This window comes from Podarcis erhardii, assembly GCF_964252035.2.
Source record: "Podarcis erhardii genome assembly, chromosome: 4".
Lineage (NCBI taxonomy): Eukaryota > Metazoa > Chordata > Lepidosauria > Squamata > Lacertidae > Podarcis > Podarcis erhardii.
In genome coordinates this window covers 1,525,236-1,545,674 of record NC_138508.1, presented here as the reverse complement: position 1 = coordinate 1,545,674, position 20,439 = coordinate 1,525,236, and the positions used below count along the sequence as shown (strand labels likewise).

Sequence of the window (20,439 nt, the reverse complement as noted above, 5' to 3'; positions counted from 1 at the left end):
GTATCAGCCAGCCCTTGGGTCTGCACTGCTGCTGTTGAACACCAGGTCAGCCCAGATTATAATCACCCTCATCCACAATTTGATTATGGTTGAGGAGGCTGATCTGGCCTGTATCACTGAGACCTAGGTGGGTGAACATGGTGGAGTTGGTCTCACCTAGTTGTGCCCACCTGAGTACTCAGTACAGCATCAGGCCAGACTCAGGGGTCAGGGAGGGGGGAGTTTCTGTGATCTATAGAGATTCTCTATCTCCAGGCTCCTGTCCATATTGGGGGGGGGATCTAGAGTGTGTGTTCCTGGCGTTGTGTAATCGGGACAGATTAGGGATTCTGCTGGTTTACCGCCCGACTCGCTGCCCAACAGTCTCCCTGCCTGAGCTGACAGAACTGGTCTCAGAGGCGGTGTTGAGGACTCCCAGACTGCTGGTTCTGGGAGACTTCAACACCCATGCGAAGGCAGCTGCCTCTGGGGTAGATCAGGACTTCCTGGCTGATATGACAACTATGGGGCTGTCCCAACATGTCTCTGGCCCAACGCACAAGGCAGGCCACACACTGGACCTTGTTTTCTTGACTGGGCAGAAAGAGGGTGATCTGAAAGTGGGGGACATGGACATCAGTCCCTTGTCATGGTCAGATCACTTCCTGTTGAGATTTAGAATATGAGCACCTTCCCCCCTCCATAGAGGCGGGGACCTATTAGGAAGGTCCACCCTCAGAGGCTGATGGATCCAGTAGAATTCCAAACAGCTCTGGGGGTTTTTCCAGCTGATATGACTGGTGTTCCTGTCGAAGCCCTGGTCAACCTCTGCAGCACCCGAATGGCTTGGGCAATTGACACGATCACCCCTGAGTACTCTCTCTCACTTGGTGGAGCCTCATTGGCTCCCTGGTATACTCCAGAGCTCAGGGCGAGGAAACAAGCTGGGAGACGTCTTGAATGCAAGTGGAGGAAAGATCCGAATGAGTGCAACCAAACACTGGTAAGGGCTCATTATCAAGTCTACCTAGTGGCAGTGAAGGTAGCAAAGGCATACTTTGCTGCCTCCATTGCACCCTCAGGTTGTCTGGCAGAGCTTTTCCGGGTTGTACAGGGACTTTTACAGGCTGGCCCTAAGGAGGTGATAAACCAATGGTAGCTCACTTTGACTTGTTTGCACTTTGACTTGTTTGCACTGCTTTGGTCACCCTGTACGATGACCTCTGTCGAGAGAGAGAGACACACAAGAACATATCCCTGTTAATTCTTCCCGACCTCTCAGCGGCTTTCAATACCATCAACCATGGTATCCTTCTGGAGCGACTCTCCAAATTAGGAGTGGGTGGCACCACTTTGCAGTGGTTCCAGTCCTACTTGGATGCTCACTCCCAGAGGGTGTTGCTTGTGGAATGCTTTTCAGCCCCATGGAACCTTCAATGTGGGGTTACGCAGGGCTCAGTCCTATTTGACTGCTGGGTGGTGGTATCTGGAGGTTTGGAGTACATTGTCACAGTACGTGGATGATACTCAGCTGTTTCTCCTTTATATCTGCAGGTGAGGCAGTGGAAGTGCTGGACCAGTGTCTTGCCTCGGTAATGGACTGGATGAGAGCCAACAAACTGAAGCTCAATCCAGACAGGACTGAGGCACTGTCAGTGGGGGGTTCCCTAGACAGGATGGCTGGGAGGTTACCTGCTCTGGGTGGGGTTACACTGCCCCTGAAGGAGTAGGTTCGTAGCTTGGGGGTCCTCCTAGATCCTTTGCTGTCGCTTGAGGCTCAGGTGGCCTCGGTGGCCTGGAGTGTCTTCTATCCCCTTAGGCTGGTGGCCCAGCTATGCCCCTCTCTGGACAGGGATAGCCTAACTGCTGTTGTCTATGCTTTGGTAACCTCAAGGTTAGATTACTACAATGCATTATAAGTAGTGCTGCCTCTGAGGACAGATCAGAAACTTCAGCTAGTGCAGAATTCAGGGGCCAGGTTGCTCACTGGAGCACTGGCTACCAATTAGTTTCCAGGCCCAATTCAAAGTGCTGGTTTTGAACTATAAAGCCTTAAACGGCTCAGGACCGCAATACCTCAAGGACTGCCTCTTTCCATATGAACCCACCCAGACTCGGAGATCATCTTCTGAGGTCCTCCTTCGTCTGCCTCCTCCTCAAGAGGTCCGGAGGGTGGCAACACGAGAACGGGGCCTTCTCTACAGTGGCTCCCCATCTGTGGAATGCTCTCCCCGGGGAAGTATGCCTGCCGCCTTCATTATACAGTCAAAAATGTTCCTTTTTAACCAGACCTTTGCCTGACTTGATCTATATCCTATAATGGCTCTTTTTGGTGGAAAAGAGATTTAGGACATAATATAATGTTTGAGGACTGGGAAAGATTGTGGAAGAAAGGGGTTAAGTTCACCGCATGTACTTTGTTAAAGGAAAATATTATGAAGATGATGTATAGATGGTATTTGACTCCTGTAAAATTAGCAAAGATGTATCATAATTGTGATAATACATGTTGGAAATGTAAAAGGAAGGAACATTCTTTCATATGTGGTGGACCTGCCCCAAGGTGAAAGACTTCTGGGAAAAGATTTATAATGAATTGAAAAAAATGTTGAAATATACATTTATAAAAAAACCAGAGGACTTTCTTCTTGGAATAACAGGTTTGGAATTGCCCAAGAAAGATGTTAAACTATTTTTGTATGCCACAACTGCGGCTCGTATTTTGTTAGCTAAAAAGTGGAAAACTCAAGAATTACCAACAGTAGAAGAATGGCAGATGAAGATGATGGATTTTATGGAGCTAGCCGATCTAACCGGAAGAGTCCGCAACCAGAAGGAGGAGGAACACCACGAAGAATGGAAGAAATTTAATGATTATTTAGCTAAATTTGTTAAACTAAACTAACTGGAAATAGCTTCCAGATACTTAATGGGCTTAGGATTGTATTTATGTTAACTGATAAAATAATATGTTTAGTACAAGAAGGAGAAGATTTAAAGATGTTAATGTTTAATTTAAAGGGTATCAAAATTGGGATTTGGAAAACCGTTATAAGGATATGCAATGAAATTCAACTAAGGGGAAACAAGGAAGTCATTTTACAAAGTAAATAACCGTTATTTTCAATAAGGTTATGATTTATGTTTGTTATGTTTTGTTTGATTTGTGTTTTTGTTTGTCGTTGATATTGTAAAAACTAATAAAATTTTTGCAAAAAAATATAATGGCTCTTTTGGGGGGGGGTTAATCGGGTTGTTGTTTTTGTTCTGATTTTATGTATTTGATAATTTATATGAACTGCCCTGAGACCTTTGAGTATAGGGCGGTATAGAAATGAAATAAATAAATAAATTTGTAGTAGAGGAAGAACTGAAGAGACCTGGGTGTATGTTCATTACCTTTGTGGTTTGTCATTAACCAACATATTTATTATTAGATTCTGATGGATAGTTGAATGTTGCTGTGTTTGATATAAGTTGTTCTTTTTAAAGTTATTGTACTTTTCATATTGGATCAGATTGTTATTATTAATGTTTCATGTTTTTATATGTGTTGGAAGCTGCCCAGAGTGGCTGCGGCAGCCCAGTCAGATGGGCAGGGGATAAATAAAAATTATTACTATTATTATCACTGCAACTACTACCTGAGATTCAATAAGCCTGGCTCTTCTCTCAGACGGATTTTGTTTGGCCCAGTCATGGCATCCCCTCCATCGCCAATGTGAGGTGTCTCTTTGGTCAACCCAATAAAACAAAAACAGAAAACCTGACAGAAGCTACTTATCTTTCCTAACAATTCTGAAGCTGACATTTAAGATGCCAGGGCAGTTCAGACCAGCCCAACCGTGGTATAAAGAGGCAGAACTGGACAAAGACTTTCCTGTGGTATGACAAGGTTAAGATTCACAAGAATTTCAAGAACCATATTGTAAGGAAAGCAGTGTTTAATGTCTGGACAAAATATAAAGACTTATTAGAAAATAAGACCCCAAGGTGGTTATCACCTATGGAAGCTAAAGCTGTGAAAAGACCCAATATGGAGGTCAAATGGCCGAAATACTGGGAAATATTAGAAAGAGATGGAGACAACTGGAGATTGCAGAGTTTGGAGAAACTAAAAGACAAAGTGCGAGATTGGCTACATTACGCTCAGATTAAAGAGGCTTTTAAATTGGATAAAAAGTTAGGATTCCAGGTGGAAAAATCGAAATTGGAAACAGAACTGTTAGAACCTAAGACTAAGGTACTTTCAAGAATGTATAACTTGTTGCTGAGGTGGAATACACAGGATGAAATGGTTAAATCAGCTATGATAAAGTGGGCACAGGACATTGGGTATAATATCATGTTTGCTGACTGGGAAAAGTTATGGACCACCGGTATGAAGTTTACGGCATGTAATGCCTTGAAAGAAAACATTATGAAAATGATATATAGGTGGTACATGACCCCAGTCAAGCTAGCAAAAATATATCACCTGTCAGATAATAAGTGTTGGAAATGTAAGGAAACTGAAGGAACGTTCTTTCACCTCTGGTGGACTTGCCCCAGGGTTAAGGCCTTCTGGGAAATGATATATAACGAGCTGAAAAAGGTATTTAAGTATACCTTCCCTAAGAAACCAGAGGCCTTCCTTTTGGGCATTGTTGGCCAGAGGGTGTTAAAGAATGATCGAACATTTTTCATGTATGCGACAACAGCAGCAAGGATACTTGTCGCTAAATATTGGAAAACTCAAGATTTGCCCACGCTGGAAGAATGGCAGATGCAACTGATGGACTACATGGAGCTAGCAGAAATGACTGGCAGAATCCGAGACCTGGGAGAGGAAGCAGTGGAAGAGGACTGGAAGAAATTCAAGGACTACCTACAAAAACATTGCAAATTATATGAGTGCTAAGAAGGATGAGGGATTTGAAAATAACAGGGCACCATAAAATTTGGTGAAAACATTGTGAGAATGAGTGAATTTTATGAGAAAAATAAATTTTGAATAAATATTATGGTAAGATTAGATATTTAAGACCTAGATAAAAATATTCAAAGTTAGGGACAAAATATTGGAAAAGTGTACAATAAGAATGGAAATAAGGTGATAAATTGATGGTTAAAGTTTTATAAATTTGGAAAGTAGGAGCGAGAGACGTGAGGAAGTCCAGAAATGAAGAAAAGTTGGTTATTATATGATGCTAAATTTTATGTTTGTTTTTCTTTTTTGTTTGTTTTTTGCTATGCTGTTTTTTCTCTCTATTGTAATAAAAAAACTCTTAATAAAAATTTAAAAAAAAAAAGAACTGGACAAAGACTTTCCACGGGGGGGGGGGTGTTATTTACGGTTTACTGTGGGGGTGTTTGGTTCCCAGGTGTTGGAGGGGGCGCTGTTGAGCTCTGTGAAAATATATGAGGTTTGTCACATAGAGGTATTTTTTGAATTTCCAGGCAGATATGACGATCCCACAGGGAGCCTTACCAAGAGAGGCCACGATCCCCCGATTCTCCTCCATGACGTCCTTATGCAGAGCTCTCTGGTCAGGATCCAGCAACTCCCACTCCTCGTCCGTGAAACAAACAGCGACATCTTCAAAGCACACTGGACCCTAAAAGAAAAAGGGAAATGTCCTCCTCTGAGACAGCAGAAATATGATCTGCTACACAATGCTCTGTTGTTTCCTTCCTGTTAATGGCTGTGTTTTTTTAAAGTGATTCTTTTGCTTCCCACTTTAATAATGGAAGCTTCTTTTAACAAAGGAATTATTTTATTAGGCATTTATTTTATTGCCCCCTCTACTCTCCCCATGCCCTCTTCTGGGGAGGGAACGTCAAGGGGAGGAGGGGAGGGCTGCTCTCTTTGTGCTGCTGATGGGGCCGGCTAGGGGAATCGTGGCCACTGCTGGTTATGGTTTCTCCAAAGCGTAGAAGCCTATTTTAGCAGTCCATGGTCAATGTAGAAATAAAGCAGTAACTGCAAATGAATCCTACTGGCAACATTCAGAAGACTGGTATGACAGAGTTATATGGGCAGGAAATTCCACACTCCACACTTCACAGCTGGAGTTAACTCTTTATCAGCAAGAACATGATATTCACAGACTTGGCTGAGTTTCAGACCTCATGAGAACAGCAGCTCATTCCCTGAGCCTCTTCCACCACAAAAGCAGTTGCTGAGAGTGAAGACCCCCGACTCCCCACAGCTTTCTAACTCCCCTCCTCTCTGGGGTTTCTGGCAAGCGATTGAACAGTGCGCCAGTGTGCAGCCTGCTTTTCTCCTCCATTGCTCCATCCCTCGGCCTCTGTCCCCACAAGGCAGCTTCCCCTGACCTGATCTGGTTCCGCAGCCGCTGCTTCCCTTCTGCCCCCGTGAAAAGGCGGATCAGGAGGTCTTGCCAACATCATTCTATCACCTGCAAAAGAAAAAAAGGTAAGCAGGATGCCAGGAGTGCCTGCTTCTCTCACAGGTGAAACAGGACATCTCTAACTACAGATGGGCCGTGAAGAAGAAGAAGAAGAAGAAGAAGAAGAAGAAGAAGAAGACGAAGAAGAAGAATTTATTACAGTGGTGCCTCGCAAGACGAAATTAATTCGTTCCGCAAGTTTTTTCGTCTTGCGAGTTTTTCGTCTTGCGAAGCACAGTTTCCCATAGGAATGCATTGAAAATCAATCAATGTGTTCCTATGGAAACCGCCTTCAGACCAGGTCCGGGGACAGTCTGTCCCCCGACCTCTTCTGAAGGCTGGGGGGGGGACAAGGGCTTTTCTTCCCACCCCCAGCATTTTAAGATCGCCCCGGACAGCGGACTTCTCCGCTGTCCCGGGGCGATTTTAAAGCCCCCGGGAAGGCAGGCGGGGGGGAGCAAAGACTTTCGCCCCCCGCCAGCCTTAAGAAGAGGTCCAGGACCTCTTCTGAAGGCCGGCGGGGGGCAAATGTCTTTGCTCCCCCCTGCCTGCCTTCAAAAGCCGACCGGGAAAGCGGAGAAACGCGCTGCGGGAAGGCAGGCAGGGGGGAACAAAGACTTTCGCCCCCCACCGGCCTTCAGAAGAGGTCCAGGACCTCTTCTGAAGGCCGGCGGAGGGCGAAAGTCTTTGCTCCCCCCTGCCTGCCTTCAGAAGCCATCCGGGATAGCGGGAAGCGCTTCCCTGCTATCCCGGACCGCTTTTAAAATGCTGGCGGTGGGGAGCAAAGCCTTTCGGCCCCCGCCGGCCTTCCTGGACCTCTTCTGAAGGCGGGGGGGGGGAAAGGCTTTGCTCCCCACCGCCAGCATTTAAAAGAGGTCCCCGGAGATTTCCCTATGGGCTTCCTTCTTACAAAGCAAGCCCATAGGGAAATTCGTCTTGCGAAGCACCTCAAAAAACGGAAAACCCTTTCATCTAGCGGGTTTTCCGTCTTGCGAGGCATTCGTCTTGCGGGGCACCACTGTATTTATACCCCGCCAATCTGGCTGAGTCTCCCCAGCTACTCTGGGCGGCTCCCAATCAAGAGTTAAAAACAGTACAGCGTAAAATATTAAAAACTGCCCTGAACAGGGCTGCCTTCAGATGTCTTTTAAAGAGAAGATAGCTGCTTATTTCCTTCACATCTGAAGGGAGGGTGTTCCACAGGGTGGCCACCACTACTGAGGTCCTCTGTCTGGTTCCCTGTAACCTCACTTCTCGCAATGAGGGAACCGCCAGAAGTGCCTCAGAGCTGGACCTCAGTGTCCGGGCAGAACGATGGGGATGGAGACTCTCCTTCAGGTATACAGGACTGAGGCCATTTAGGGCTTTAAAGGTCAGCACCAACACTTTGAATTGTGCTCGGAAACGTACTGGGAGCCAATGCAGATCTCTCAGAACCGGTGTTATGTGGTCCCAGCGGCCACTCCCAGTCACCAGTCTAGCTGCCGCATTCTGGATTAATTGCAGTTTCCGGGTCACCTTCAAAGGTAGCCACACCTGCTAAGAACATTAGGACGTTTGTGCCCATTTCATATGTTAGTTGTGCAGAAATACTTCTCCCTTCCTCTGGACCCTTGTTCCCAACTGTCTCCCCCCAAAACAAGATGAAAAGAACCCACAGATTAGTTGGGAAACCAACAGAATGAGACCAAATGGAGAAAAGCCACCTTCCTCCTTACCCAGTGGCCTCTTTCTGGTGTCCAACGGAGGCCTCTCTGCCTCACAGGAATCCAGGTCCATTTCTGCAAAATGTTCCCTTTTCTGAAAGAGCAACAAGGATTCAAAACAGAGAATGGGGAGAAATACTAGAAAGAGAATGACAAAGACTTGAAGGGTGTGAGATCTCATTCCATGGATGCTTTCCCAGAAAAAGGATGGGCCATCCGGAGAGCATTATGGTATGTTTTCTGTCCTGTTTGGAGCCCCTTGGGAGTATCCAGAGGAAAGTCTCTCTCACCTGCTTTCTCTCCTCTGCCTGACTCAGGAGGAAACCTTCGGCCAGGGCCACCGCCTGGGAACTGGTCTCCGCTCCGCATTCCCTCACCCAGCTCTCCATCTCCGGGGGAAGGACAGCCAGGAACTGCTCCAAGATCACCAGGTCCAGCATCTCAGCTTTCGTGTGCCTTTCTGGCTTTAACCATTGGTGGCAAAATTGGTAGAGTCGGCTGCAAACCTCTCGGGGTCCTTTGGCCTCCTGGCAGCAGAACTGCCTCAACTGCTGGCTCTGCACCTCTGAGCGGAGGGTGTCCTCCTCACCCAGGATCTTCTGCACAGAGTTTTCCCAGAATCCCCCACTGCTCCCAGTTTGGATGGAATGGCCTCTTCCTGCTCCAGGGCCAGCTGTGTCTCGCTCATCCATCTGTGGTCTCAGGAAGCCTCTGAGAGATCGGAAGGAACCCTTTGGTCTTCTGCCAAGTTCTGTCTGTCTGAATGAGAAGCTCTAGCAAATCCTACAAAGCAAATACATTGTTCTGTTACAGAATTGTTAGGTCACAAGAAGGAACAGGATCCGTAAGGAAGCATGTATGTGTCTTGCCAGGTACCAGGGCTGGATGGCACCAGAGCCCAAACCATGAGAGGAGGAGGAGAAGGAGGAGGAGAAAGCAGCCTCTATCCTCCTAGAAGGAAGATTGCAATGCAAAATTTGGAGGCAATGGAAGGGATTTCTGGGAGGTGAATCAGTCTAGTCGCTCCTGCCTTCGAGTAAATGCATGAAGTCAGACCTGACTGACAAGGGAGTCATTTGTATCTTGTGGAAAATGGATTCTTGGCTGTAGTGGGGGTCTTCACCTGGGGGTCATAGAATCATAGAATCCTAGAGTTGGAAGAGACCACAAGGGCCATCGAGTCCAGCCCCCTGCCAAGCAGGAAACACCATCAGAGCACTCCTGACATATGGTTGTCAAGCCTCTGCTTAAAGACCTCCAAAGAAGGAGACTCCACCACACTCCTTGGCAGCAAATTCCACTGTCGAACAGCTCTTACGGTCAGGAAGTTCTTCCTAATGTTTAGGTGGAATCTTTTTTCTTGTAGTTTGGAACCATTGCTCCGTGTCCGCTTCTCTGGAGCAGCAGAAAACAACCTTTCTCCCTCCTCTATGTGACATCCTTTTATATATTTGAACATGGCTATCATATCACCCCTTAACCTCCTCTTCTCCAGGCTAAACATGCCCAGCTCCCTTAGCCGTTCCTTATAAGGCATCGTTTCCAGGCCTTTGACCATTTTGGTTGCCCTCCTCTGGACACGTTCCAGTTTGTCAGTGTCCTTCTTGAACTGTGGTGCCCAGAACTGGACACAGTACTCCAGGTGAGGTCTGACCAGAGCAGAATACAGTGGCACTATTACTTCCCTTGATCTAGATGCTATACTCCTATTGATGCAGCCCAGAATTGCATTGGCTTTTTTCTGCCACTCTCAAGACAGACTCCTGGGGTGGGGTCCCTTTTCCTTTGCTCTGAGGGCCAGGCATGTATCTGGCCAACCCCCTGAGGGCCAAATACATCTCCCTTGAAACTCAGAGTAAAGGATGGGTAGTTTGATGATGATGATGCTTCTCTTAGATGGCTTAACACACGCACAGCCATTGATGCCAAGGTCCCTGGAGGCTCAAGTGAGGAGCAGCGCCCATTTCTGGCTGGTTTTCCAGCACCAATCCCTTTGGGAGAGAGAGGATGTGGTCCTGGGATGCCCTGCTCTGGGTGCGAGGGGATGGCTGCCGTGGCCTCCGTGGGGAGCTGCCCTGGGAGACACGGGGAAACTGGTCCCCAATGCAGCAGCCAGACTCTGGGCTGGGATCCCTCTCTTTACTCCTGGCCTTTCTCTCCCACCTTTTCTTCCTTCCTCCCTGTGGGGTTTTCTTTGGGGGGGGAGCTAGTCCACCTCGTCCAGTTTTGGAAAACCATTTGCACATGTTCCCTCTGTTGTGCAATGGGACTCCTTTGTTTGAAGAAGGGAGATTTCGGGGGAGTCATTGTTTTTCTGAAGGGGGGGGGCGGAAGGCCAGATGAGTTTGGGATCCTCTGCTCTGCAGGAAGGAGAGCGTGGCAGCCCTGGCCCCTCCCTGGCAGGACCCCCTCCTCCTCCCTGACTTGGGGTCCCCCCCTGCAGGAGCAGATCAGCCCCCCCCAGGCCCCCTCCCCTGCTGCAGCCCAGGGACCCCCACCAGATCCCAGAGAGAGAGGAGACTCACCAGATCCCAGGAGGGGAGAGCGAGGCAGCCCTTGCAGGAGAGACACCCAAGCAGGAAAGGACTGGGGAGGGGGGGGGCTTGGCTCTGGAGGACCTGCCCCCCCCGTCCACTTCCTGTCCTCTCTAGGAAGGCAGCTCGGTTCCCTTTAACCCTTGCCAAGCCGAGTCCCCCTGCTCAGCCCTCTCTCGCTTTGCACAACCTGACCGAGACGCTGCGCCCCTGAACAGATCCCGGCTCGCGAAGGGTCTCTCTAATCCATGGCTGCAGCGCAGAAAGCGGGGGGGGGGGGTGGAGGTCCAGAGACGGGGAGCAACTGGGGCGGAGTGGGGAGCCTGTGCAACTGCCTCCCCCTCCCCCCTCCACTTGGACCAGAGCAGCTTCTCCTGGGGGGCCACACCCCCTCTCCCCCCCCCCCACACCCACCAATAGATTAATTGACATATTTATGGAACCGTTTAAAGCCGATTTTGCGGGGGGGGGGGTAGAGACCTGAATCCTGATTGGAAGGGATCCAAATGGTCCGGATCCTCCAGACGTGCTTATAGTTATTCAGCAACCACCTGTTAAATCACCCTACCCAAGAATGGAAGATTTGAGACTGGGCGATAGTTGGCCATACTGGCTGGGTCCAAATTTTTTTTTTAAAGAAGCGGTTTAATGACCGCCTCTTTCAGCGGGTCTGAGAAGGCTCCCTCACAGAGGGAAGCATTCACCACCCCGCAGATCCCATCGCCCAGCCCTTCCCAGCTCGCTTTTATCAGCCAGGATGGGCAAGGATCCAGGAGACAGGTGGTTGGCTTCACTCGTCCAAGCAGCCTGTCCACATCCTCGGAGGTAACAGATTGGAATTGATCCCACTCAACTTGACCAGACAGGGTTCTAGCACCCTCCTGCCCTGGCCTTGCTCCCACAGTGCAGTCTACCTTTTTCCGAGTCTAAGCGACTTTATCTGCAAAAAACTTTGCAAGGTCATTGCAGGAGATCTTGGGGTCTTTACCAGGCTCCGTTGGCAAAGGTGGTTCTGTTAAATTGTGAACCACCTGAAAGAGTCTCCTGCTGCTGTTTTCTGCAGATGCAATAGAGGCGGTGAAGAAAGTCCGCTTTGCTGTCACTATCGCCACTTGGTAGGCTTGACGTTGAGCTCTAACCCGTGTCTGGTACAATTCAAAATGAGTTTTCCGCCACTGGCTCTCTAGCCATCTCAGCAATTGTTTCATCATGCTCAGCTCCAGGGAAAACCATGGGGCTATCTGCGCTTCATTCAATCAGAGAAGGCGCTTCAGAGCCAGACAGTTGATAGCCCTGGTTAACTCCAGATTCCAGCGGGCCACCAGGGAATCAGCTGAAAGGTCATCACCCTGGGATAAAGCATCCCCTACCACTCTCTGGAAACCATTTGGATCCATTAAGTGGCAGAGGCAGAGCATCCGTATTAGTCCTCCCTCCCCGCAGAGGGGAAGGGTCACGGAGAAGTCCAGTTGCACCAGGAAGTGATCTGACTGTGGCAATTAGAGACCTGCAGCTAATCCTGCACCAAAGAGTTGCCCCATTTTATCAGGAGACATTCGGTCCTTAAGGTACCAGGAATGAAGTGTATGCATAATACAGAAGAGGTCCACATGCTGCATGAAGGTGCCCAGAGTGTCCTTTGTTTGCTTGTTTAATTAATATGCAATTAACCAGAGTCCTTATATGGAATCACTAGTAGGGTGTTACCCCAAATGATTGGAAGGTACTCTATGCATATGTATAGCCTTAACAGATAAGGGAAAAGTATATTAGGAAGGCCCCTTCTTCAGGAGGGTTCTCAGTCCTTTTGGATGTTAATCCACCAAGCCTGTCTGTCTGGCCAGCAAAGACAATAAACATTCCCTTGTTCTTCTTATGCAACAGCGTGGCATTTTCCTTTCAGCCTGTTAATTTGCAAAATCTGACCATGGCAATCCTTTTGTCTCACTTTTACTTAGCATCACATCACCCACATCCACAGAGGTGAACACCAGGTCCAAGGCATGTCCGCGACTATGAGTTGGGCCAAACTTATTCAGGGACAGCCCCATGGAGGCCATGCTTTCCACGAAGTCCCAAGCAGCCCCTTGCGAAGTTGTGTCAGCATGGATGTTAAAATCCCCTAGGACAACCAAAGTACGTGTCTCCAGGAGAACAGCCATCTGCCATGACCTGAAGCAGCTCGGGCAGGGAATCCTTGGTGCAGCAGGGAGGTCGGTACACCAAAAGGAATCCTGTACTGCCCCTATTGCCCAGCATTACAGAACATGCACTCAGAGAACTGGGTCTTCCCTATAGGACGGCTGGTGTCAGCTAATGACTTCCTAAAAATCACTGCAACCCCACCCCTCCATTCCCACACGACCTGGGTTGCTGTGCGTAAGAGAAACCTGGTGGACAAGCAGCGGCAAGGACAGGCCCATCTGCTTCATCCAACCAAGTCTCTGTTACACATGCCAGGTCAAGTCCTCCATCCACGATCAAGTCATGGATGGCCGTGGTCTTATGAATCATTGACATATCAGCTATCACACCTTCAGGTCATGTGGATCTCCCTTGCTGATTCCAGGATCCATCCAGTCAAGACCAGACCAGGAGGCAGGGATAGTCCTCAAACAGCAACTAAATCTGCTTCCTTGGTAATGATGCGGTCTGGCCTTAGCGTAACTCCTCCTCCTACCCGTGGTCACTGAGATCGGATGACCCAGTGCATCCCCCCCTGTGGAAACTGCCCCAGCTATTCTGTTGGCTGGGGCCCACTCCCAGACAGACCTTAAAACAAAACACAAACTATACAACAGCTAATAAAACAATAAAAAGCAAAAACAAAACAGCAACAACAATTATACTTAAATTAACCCCCAAGCAGATGTCCATCCCATCCTCAACAAAGCAAAAAGGGGGGGGGGAGAAGAAAAAACTAAAAATGCCATAGACTGCTTAAGAACATTTTAAAACACATTAGACACTTGAAACAGGGAAGCAATAGTAGAACACCGCCCCCCACCCCCGCCGCCTGCAATTCCCCAAGAGTTTGTTCCAATGAATGCAGCCCCTCCCTCTAGGCACTGCAGCAGGAGTCCTTTTGTAGCTGGGAGGGTGAGGGCCTGGGCCCCGCCCTCTAGGCCAGTTGGAAAAAGCCTTGGAAGGGAGCAGGCCCTGCAGTCCTCAGCACAGCCGATAAATCATATTCTCATCATAAACGAGTAATACTTTCTCATGCATGTTTTTTATGCTAATATGCAGAAGTATGCCATTTCCACTTCCAGAAATGCTGAATTGCTAATTCAAGGGACACTGAAGTCCTTGCAAGAGATGACAGGACAGCTTTCCAGATTAGTTAGCTGGGAGCGAGACAGTTGGCAGAGTGGCACTGGGCTTGCTAAGATGCCAAATCCAACAGGAATTGCGTTCTTAGCACTGTAATACCATTTTAATTTTTTAAGATTGTTTTTTCAGTCGTGGCAATGTGTGAGGAAATACTCCAGATCTGCCAAGCTTTCAGGAGCAGGACTAAGGGCTCTTCCTCGCCGTCTGTGGACAACACTGTTTTTATTTATTGTCATGGTACAGAAGATAAATTTTGAGAAGGCAACGCCAGAATCTCTCATATTTACCCTTCCCCTTCCGCTCTTCTTTGAGGTTTTCCCAACACCGAGATCAAGGACTGAGAGCTTGGACTGGCTCTTCCTCATCGTCTGTGGCAACGCTTCCAAGGCTATCCAAGGCTATCTGACCTGTTGGCAGCCTGTCCTTGCCTTGGCGGCCTCCAGCTCTCATCTCCCATCTTCCTTTTCATTGTCATCATTTCTACCTACAGGTTTGTTGGGGTTGAGATTATTGAGCTGATGGTGGTATGATTTTTCATCAATAAATATGATTTGTTCTTATCTGTAAATGGTCACATTTGAAACAATACAGAAGCAGTAAAAGGAAATTTCCTAGCAGGTGTTTTATTCAGTCTCGCCTGCAATTATGTGTGTTCAACACACAGAAACACATAATGTGAAATTACTGGGTGTTACAGTGTCCAAATAGGGACGCGGGTGGCGCTGTGGGTAAAACTTCAGTTCCTAGGACTTGCCGATCGTATGGTCGGTGGTTCAAATCCCCGCGGCGGGGTGAGCTCCCATCTTTCGGTCCCAGCTCCTGTCCACCTAGCAGTTCGAAAGCACCCCTAAGTGCAAGTAGATAAATAGATACCGCTTTATAGCGGGAAGGTAAATGACGTTTCCGTGCGCTGCGCTAGTGCTGGCTCGCCAGAGCAGCTTCATCACGCTGGCCACGTGACCCAGAAGTGTCTCCGGACAGCGCTGGCCCCCGGCCTCTTAAGTGAGATGGGCGCACTGTGGCTAGTTTCAGAACTCACAGGGTTAAGGAGTTCTGAGTGACGTCTCACATTCCTGAGGCGTGGTCAAGGTTCGAAGCAGGAGGGAGTGGTTTTCCTCACTGTCTTCTTGTTCCGGCTTCTGAAGGAGACAGAAGCAATATGAGCGCTCTGAGCCCAGGAAATCTCTTTTATTGTTTAACTGCATGAATAAAGACTGAAATATATGCACACTGATGCCTAAGTGTGTTTGATCTGCTAAACACCCGGACAAAGGCAGCTTCCACGCTGCGGGAAAACTCTGCAACTGTGGCTGACGGAGGAAGGAGGATCGGCAGCAGAGAGGCGCTCAACGGAAGTGTGCCGGGCTGCAATTCAATTAGCTGCGCCTAATTGGGGTCCAATCCAATTAGCTACGCCACATTTTCACACGCACAACCCTAGAGTCGGACACGACTGGCCCGTACGGGCAGGGGTACCTTTACCTTTTTACAGTGTCCAAATAACACTCAACACATGCAAGCAGATTAATGGCTCCTTTTTTGAAAAAGTTGTTTTTATTTATTTTCATGGTACAGAAGATAGTTACAACATTAAACAACAAATCACTTGCCCTGATGAAATTACACACTTTATTCTTGCCATGTGTTACAATTTCATTTGATTATTCTAAAATATTACACCACCTTTTCCCATGAGTGCTGGGTGGATTCTGTTGTGTTTGCAAAGTAAAGGAAGGATTGGACCCTGATTAATAAGAATACACACAGAGACTTGAACCAGCAAGACTCTGGGAAGGGTGCGTATAATCGTGTCTCTCTGTGCTCGTCCGAGTCTGCAGCCCCCTCGCCAAGGTAGTTTTTATTCACAAAAGAGCTTTTTACAGAGTGTTCGAAATAACCAATCAGATTTCCTCTGAGCATTTCCACAAACCCACGTGGGGAGAAAGTTAAACCACTAAAACTAATTAAGCACAAATATTTCTGGGGTAAATAAGCTGAGAACTACAAAGAAGAGCATCTGGCAACCCAGGAGGTAACAAACAAGCAATACACATATGATAAGGAGGGTGGCCAGGAGGACAGCGACCGTTATCACCTTCATGTGAGATCTGCTTCCTGGCCCTAAGATTAAGATCCCACATCAAATAAACTTGCCCACTGTCCTTGATGACCCAGGACGCCTGCCTGTCTAAGTGTGTACGTGATTTGTGTAGAGCAGGGAGAAATGGGCAGTAGAGGCAAAAGGGCATGAATGTAGAATCTTATGGGATTTAATCAGAAATTATTGTCAATATATCAAACCCAGTCAACACAATGCTTTCATCGTGGACACGATGGCTTGATGTATATTTTATAATTCCTCATGGTAATTCCATCTGACCCCTAAAGATTCTTAACAATTTATGTATTGAATAAACATTGGCTTATTCAACCTTATTCAAAGCTTTACTGAAATCAAGATGCACTATTTCCACAGCTTTCCCCTGATCAACAAAGTTTGTAACTCTATCCAAAAAAAAGGGGAGGAGATATTTCTCTGGCTTTCCTTGTTTTTGAGAAAGCCATGCTTTCATCCTGTATCTTTATATTGTGAAAACTTCAGATGAAGGACACATCAATTTTAAAAATGGTAATAAATGAGAAGGATACTGACAAGCTGAAACATGTGCAAAGGAAGACAACCAAGATGATATTATTTTATTATTGCATTTATTTAATTTCTATACCACCTTATACCAGGGGTGCCAACTTGAATAAAATACTGAGGGAGAGGTAAGTCCCACCTTGCATAATCAATCACATGGTGTGGTGTATGCATGCCATTTGAATGGCAATGCCTATCAACTGGGGGGGGGTGGCCCCTCAAATATTTTAGGCAGAAACAAAGACCTCTCAGCCTTTAAGTGTTGCCTCCTATGCCCTATACCCTCAGGGCAGTTTCAAAATTAAATCACAATATAAAAAACAAAACAAAAAATTAAAAAACCGTAACCCCCCCCCCCCAACAAACCACATTTTAAAAGGTCATTTGATGTCAATCAGCCAAAGGGTTGGGTAAAGAGGTGTGCTTTTCCATGAAGCCTAAAGCTGTATCATGAATGTTTGTATCGGCGCTTTCCATGAATTCTTTCATGAGAACTGAGAGAGGAGCTATAGCTGAAGCAATTGTATGGTTTCTCCCATATGAATTCTTTGATGGGAAGTGACATTGTGGCTGAAGCACTTTCCACATTCCATGCACTGCTAGGATTTTGCCCCTCTGTGAATTCTCTGATGCTTAGCGAGATCGGAGCTCGTGCTGAAGTTCCTTCCACACTCCACACAATTATAGGGTTTCTCCCCTGTATGAATTCTTTGATGGACAGTGAGACTGGAGCTTTGAGTGAAGCTCTTTCCACATTCCACACACGGATAGGGTTTCTCCCCTGTATGAATTCTCTGATGGGAAGTGAGATGGGAGCTCATACTGAAGCTCTTTCCACATTCCATGCACTGATAGGGTTTCTCCCCTGTATGAATTCTGTGATGGCAAGTGAGGTCAGAGCTCTTCCTGAAGCTCTTTCCACATTCCACACACTGATAGGGTTTCTCCCCTGTATGAATTCTGTGATGGCAAGTGAGGTCGGAGCTACAGCTGAAGCTCTTTCCGCATTCCACACACTGATAGGGTTTCTCGCCTGTATGAATTCTTTGATGAGAAGTGAGATGGTGGCTCTTACGAAAGCTCTTTCCACATTCCGCACATTTATAGGACTTCTCTCCTGTATGAATTCTTTGATGGGAAATCAGAGAGGAGCTCGCACTGAAGCTCTTTCCACATTCCACACACTGAAAGGGTTTCTCCCCTGTATGAATTCTCTGATGCTTATTGAGATCGGCGCTCGTACTGAAGTTCCTTCCACATTCCACACAATTAAAGGGTTTCTCCCCCGTATGAATTCTCTGATGCGAAGTGAGATGGGAGCTCATACTGAAGCTCTTTCCACATTCCACACAATTATAGGGTTTCTCCCCTGTATGAATTCTGTGATGGCAAGTGAGGTCAGAGCTCTTCCTGAAGCTCTTTCCACATTCCGCACACTGATAGGGTTTCTCCCCTGTATGAATTCTTTGATGGGAAGTGAGATGGGAGCTCTTACTGAAGCTCTTTCCACATTCCACACAAATATAGGGTTTCTCCCCTGTATGAATTCTGTGATGGCAAGTGAGGTCAGAGCTCTTCCTGAAGCTCTTTCCACATTCCACACACTGATATGGTTTCTCCCCTGTATGCATTCTTCGATGGCAACTAAGAGCAGAGCTATAGCTAAAGCTCTTTCTGCATTCCATGCACTGATAAGGTTTCTCGCCTGTATGAATTCTTTGATGGGAAGTGAGACAGAAGATTGTAATGAAGCTCTTTCCACATTCCATGCATTGATAGGGTTTATCCCCTCTGTGAATTCTTTGATGGGAAGTGAGATTGGAGCTTGTACTGAAGCTCTTTCCACATTCCACACACTGATAGGGTTTTCCCCCTGTATGTATTCTTTGATGAGAAGTGAGATGGTGGCTCTTACGAAAGCTCTTTCCACATTCCGCACATTTATAGGGCTTCTCTCCTGTATGAATTCTCTGATGGGAACTCAGAGAGGAGCTTGCACTGACGCTCTTTCCATATTCCACACACTGAAAGGGTTTCTCGCCTGTATGAATTCTCTGATGCCTAGTGAGATCGTAGCTTGTACTGAAGCTCTTTCCACATTCCATGCACTGATAGGGTTTCTTCCCAGTGGGATTTCTTTGATCTGGAATGGAAGTGGAATGGAAACTTTTTCCACTTTCAAGATATTTATAAGGCTTCTCCATTGTGGGGATTATGTCCTGGTCACCCTTGGTCTTGATTTCCAGTTCATCTGCAATGAAGAGAGAAATTGATTAGTGCCTATTGGAGAAAAAGAGCCCACAATTCATGAAGAATACTTGTTAACATTGGTAATAGAAGAATAACTCATGGGTTAGATGAATGGTTTTTACTACAGGGTTGGATGCATATATTAGCAGGGATCAACTGACATCCTTTATATAATAATTTTTTTAATTGGATTTTCAATTAAAGGTTTACATAGATAATCTAATAGAAATAATAAGAAATACAGGATTCTCTTGAACTCTTGGACTTCCCACCACCCCTCCCTGGGTTACATATTTATCCTTTTCTTCTGCATATTTTATCTTTTTGTATTATTTCATTTTTCCATAGTATCTCAAGTCCTTGTTACATTACCAGTGTTATTTAAGTCCTTGTAAAGCTTTCAGTTGTTTACAGTGTTTTTCCAAATACAATGTGAATTTCCCCCATTCTTTAATGAAGTCTTGGTCTTTGTGGTTTCAGATTTTCCCAGTCATTCTTGTATCTCAGCATAGTCCATCCATTTAGTTTGTCATTCCTCTCTTGTAGGGACCTTATCATATTACCATCTCTGGGCCACAATCATTCACATGGCTTTCATTGCATACATAAAATGTTTTTTCTGCACCTTCGGTTTTTCTGCACCTATAATTCCTAATAATAAAGATTCTGGGTTTTTAACAAATGCCATTTTAAACTGTTTTTTAGTTCATTATTTACTTTCCCAGAACTCTTTCATTATTTTACAATTCCACTACATATGATAAAAGTTGCCTTCTTTCTCTTTACATTTCTAGCAAATGTTAAAACCTGTTCCATACATTTTTGCTAATTTACATGGAGTTATGGGACTTCCGGATGGCTGCTGCTTGCCTCTGGATGAACAGCCTTCGAGCTCCCAATGGATTTAAAAATTCTAATATGGAACGTGAATGGACTAAATGACAAGGCAAAAAGAATTAAGATGGAGCATGCTTTAAATAAGCAAAAACTAGATTTGATATGTTTGTGTCAGGGAACTGACATCGGAGCCAGAAGTGGAGGCAGGGCTCCCAAGCGATGCCGGAGAAGGGCCAAGCAGGGAGAGAGGGAACTCATCGGCTGGGGAAGGAAATCAGCGTAACACCAGGGATAAAGGGGGGCGGATGGGGGAATCTGAGAGGGGGCTCCAGGACTCTTCGCTGGAGACCAGCGGGGAGAGCACAGGTCCTCCACTGCCCACACCCACCCTGCGCAGAAGACTTCCACGCAGGGAAAGTAGGCGTAGACTTGGCGTCAAATAGCTTCTTTGCTGGAAGAGATTTAAGAAACGCCCACTGACGGATTCTGCTAGCGACTGAACAGCCACGAAGTGAAGGGCTGTCCAGACAGAAAGGGTTTAACCAGGCTACCTAGCCAGGAGTGGCGGCAACTTACGCACGAGCAACCCCATATAACCATTACAGTTTGCAAGAACCTCATGTCATACAGAAGCACAGGAGAGTTCTCTTTAATAAGAAACTAGGTCTAGAATTTGTTTCCTCAGATAAAAAACAAAAAAGGGGGCATAGTGATTTATGCTAAACCACAGCTCATGCTGTTATATAAAGATCCAGAAGGAAGGATAG

General features: G+C 46.7%; 2 protein-coding genes across 4 annotated transcripts in view; both read right to left on the bottom strand.

The window, feature by feature from the left end:
* Window positions 1–20,439, bottom strand: part of LOC309340999 (uncharacterized protein) — a 99,587-nt gene that overhangs the window by 1,918 nt on the left and 77,230 nt on the right. The window contains exons 2-6 of the mRNA XM_081860373.1: window positions 10,576–10,695; window positions 8,368–8,860; window positions 8,090–8,171; window positions 6,298–6,380; window positions 5,450–5,576 (exon numbers count right to left, since the gene is read on the bottom strand). Of these exons, the coding sequence (XP_081716499.1) occupies window positions 5,450–5,576; window positions 6,298–6,380; window positions 8,090–8,171; window positions 8,368–8,769 (694 nt within the window). The 5' untranslated portion in view covers window positions 8,770–8,860; window positions 10,576–10,695. The remainder of the gene's footprint in view (window positions 1–5,449; window positions 5,577–6,297; window positions 6,381–8,089; window positions 8,172–8,367; window positions 8,861–10,575; window positions 10,696–20,439) is intronic.
* The window catches only part of LOC309340967 (uncharacterized protein), an 80,973-nt gene continuing 77,144 nt past the window's right edge, over window positions 16,611–20,439 (bottom strand). For all 3 annotated transcript variants that reach the window (XM_081860303.1, XM_081860305.1, XM_081860304.1), the window contains one exon: window positions 16,611–18,836. In XM_081860303.1, coding sequence (XP_081716429.1) covers window positions 17,185–18,836 — 1,652 coding nt within the window. In that variant the 3' untranslated portion in view covers window positions 16,611–17,184. The remainder of the gene's footprint in view (window positions 18,837–20,439) is intronic.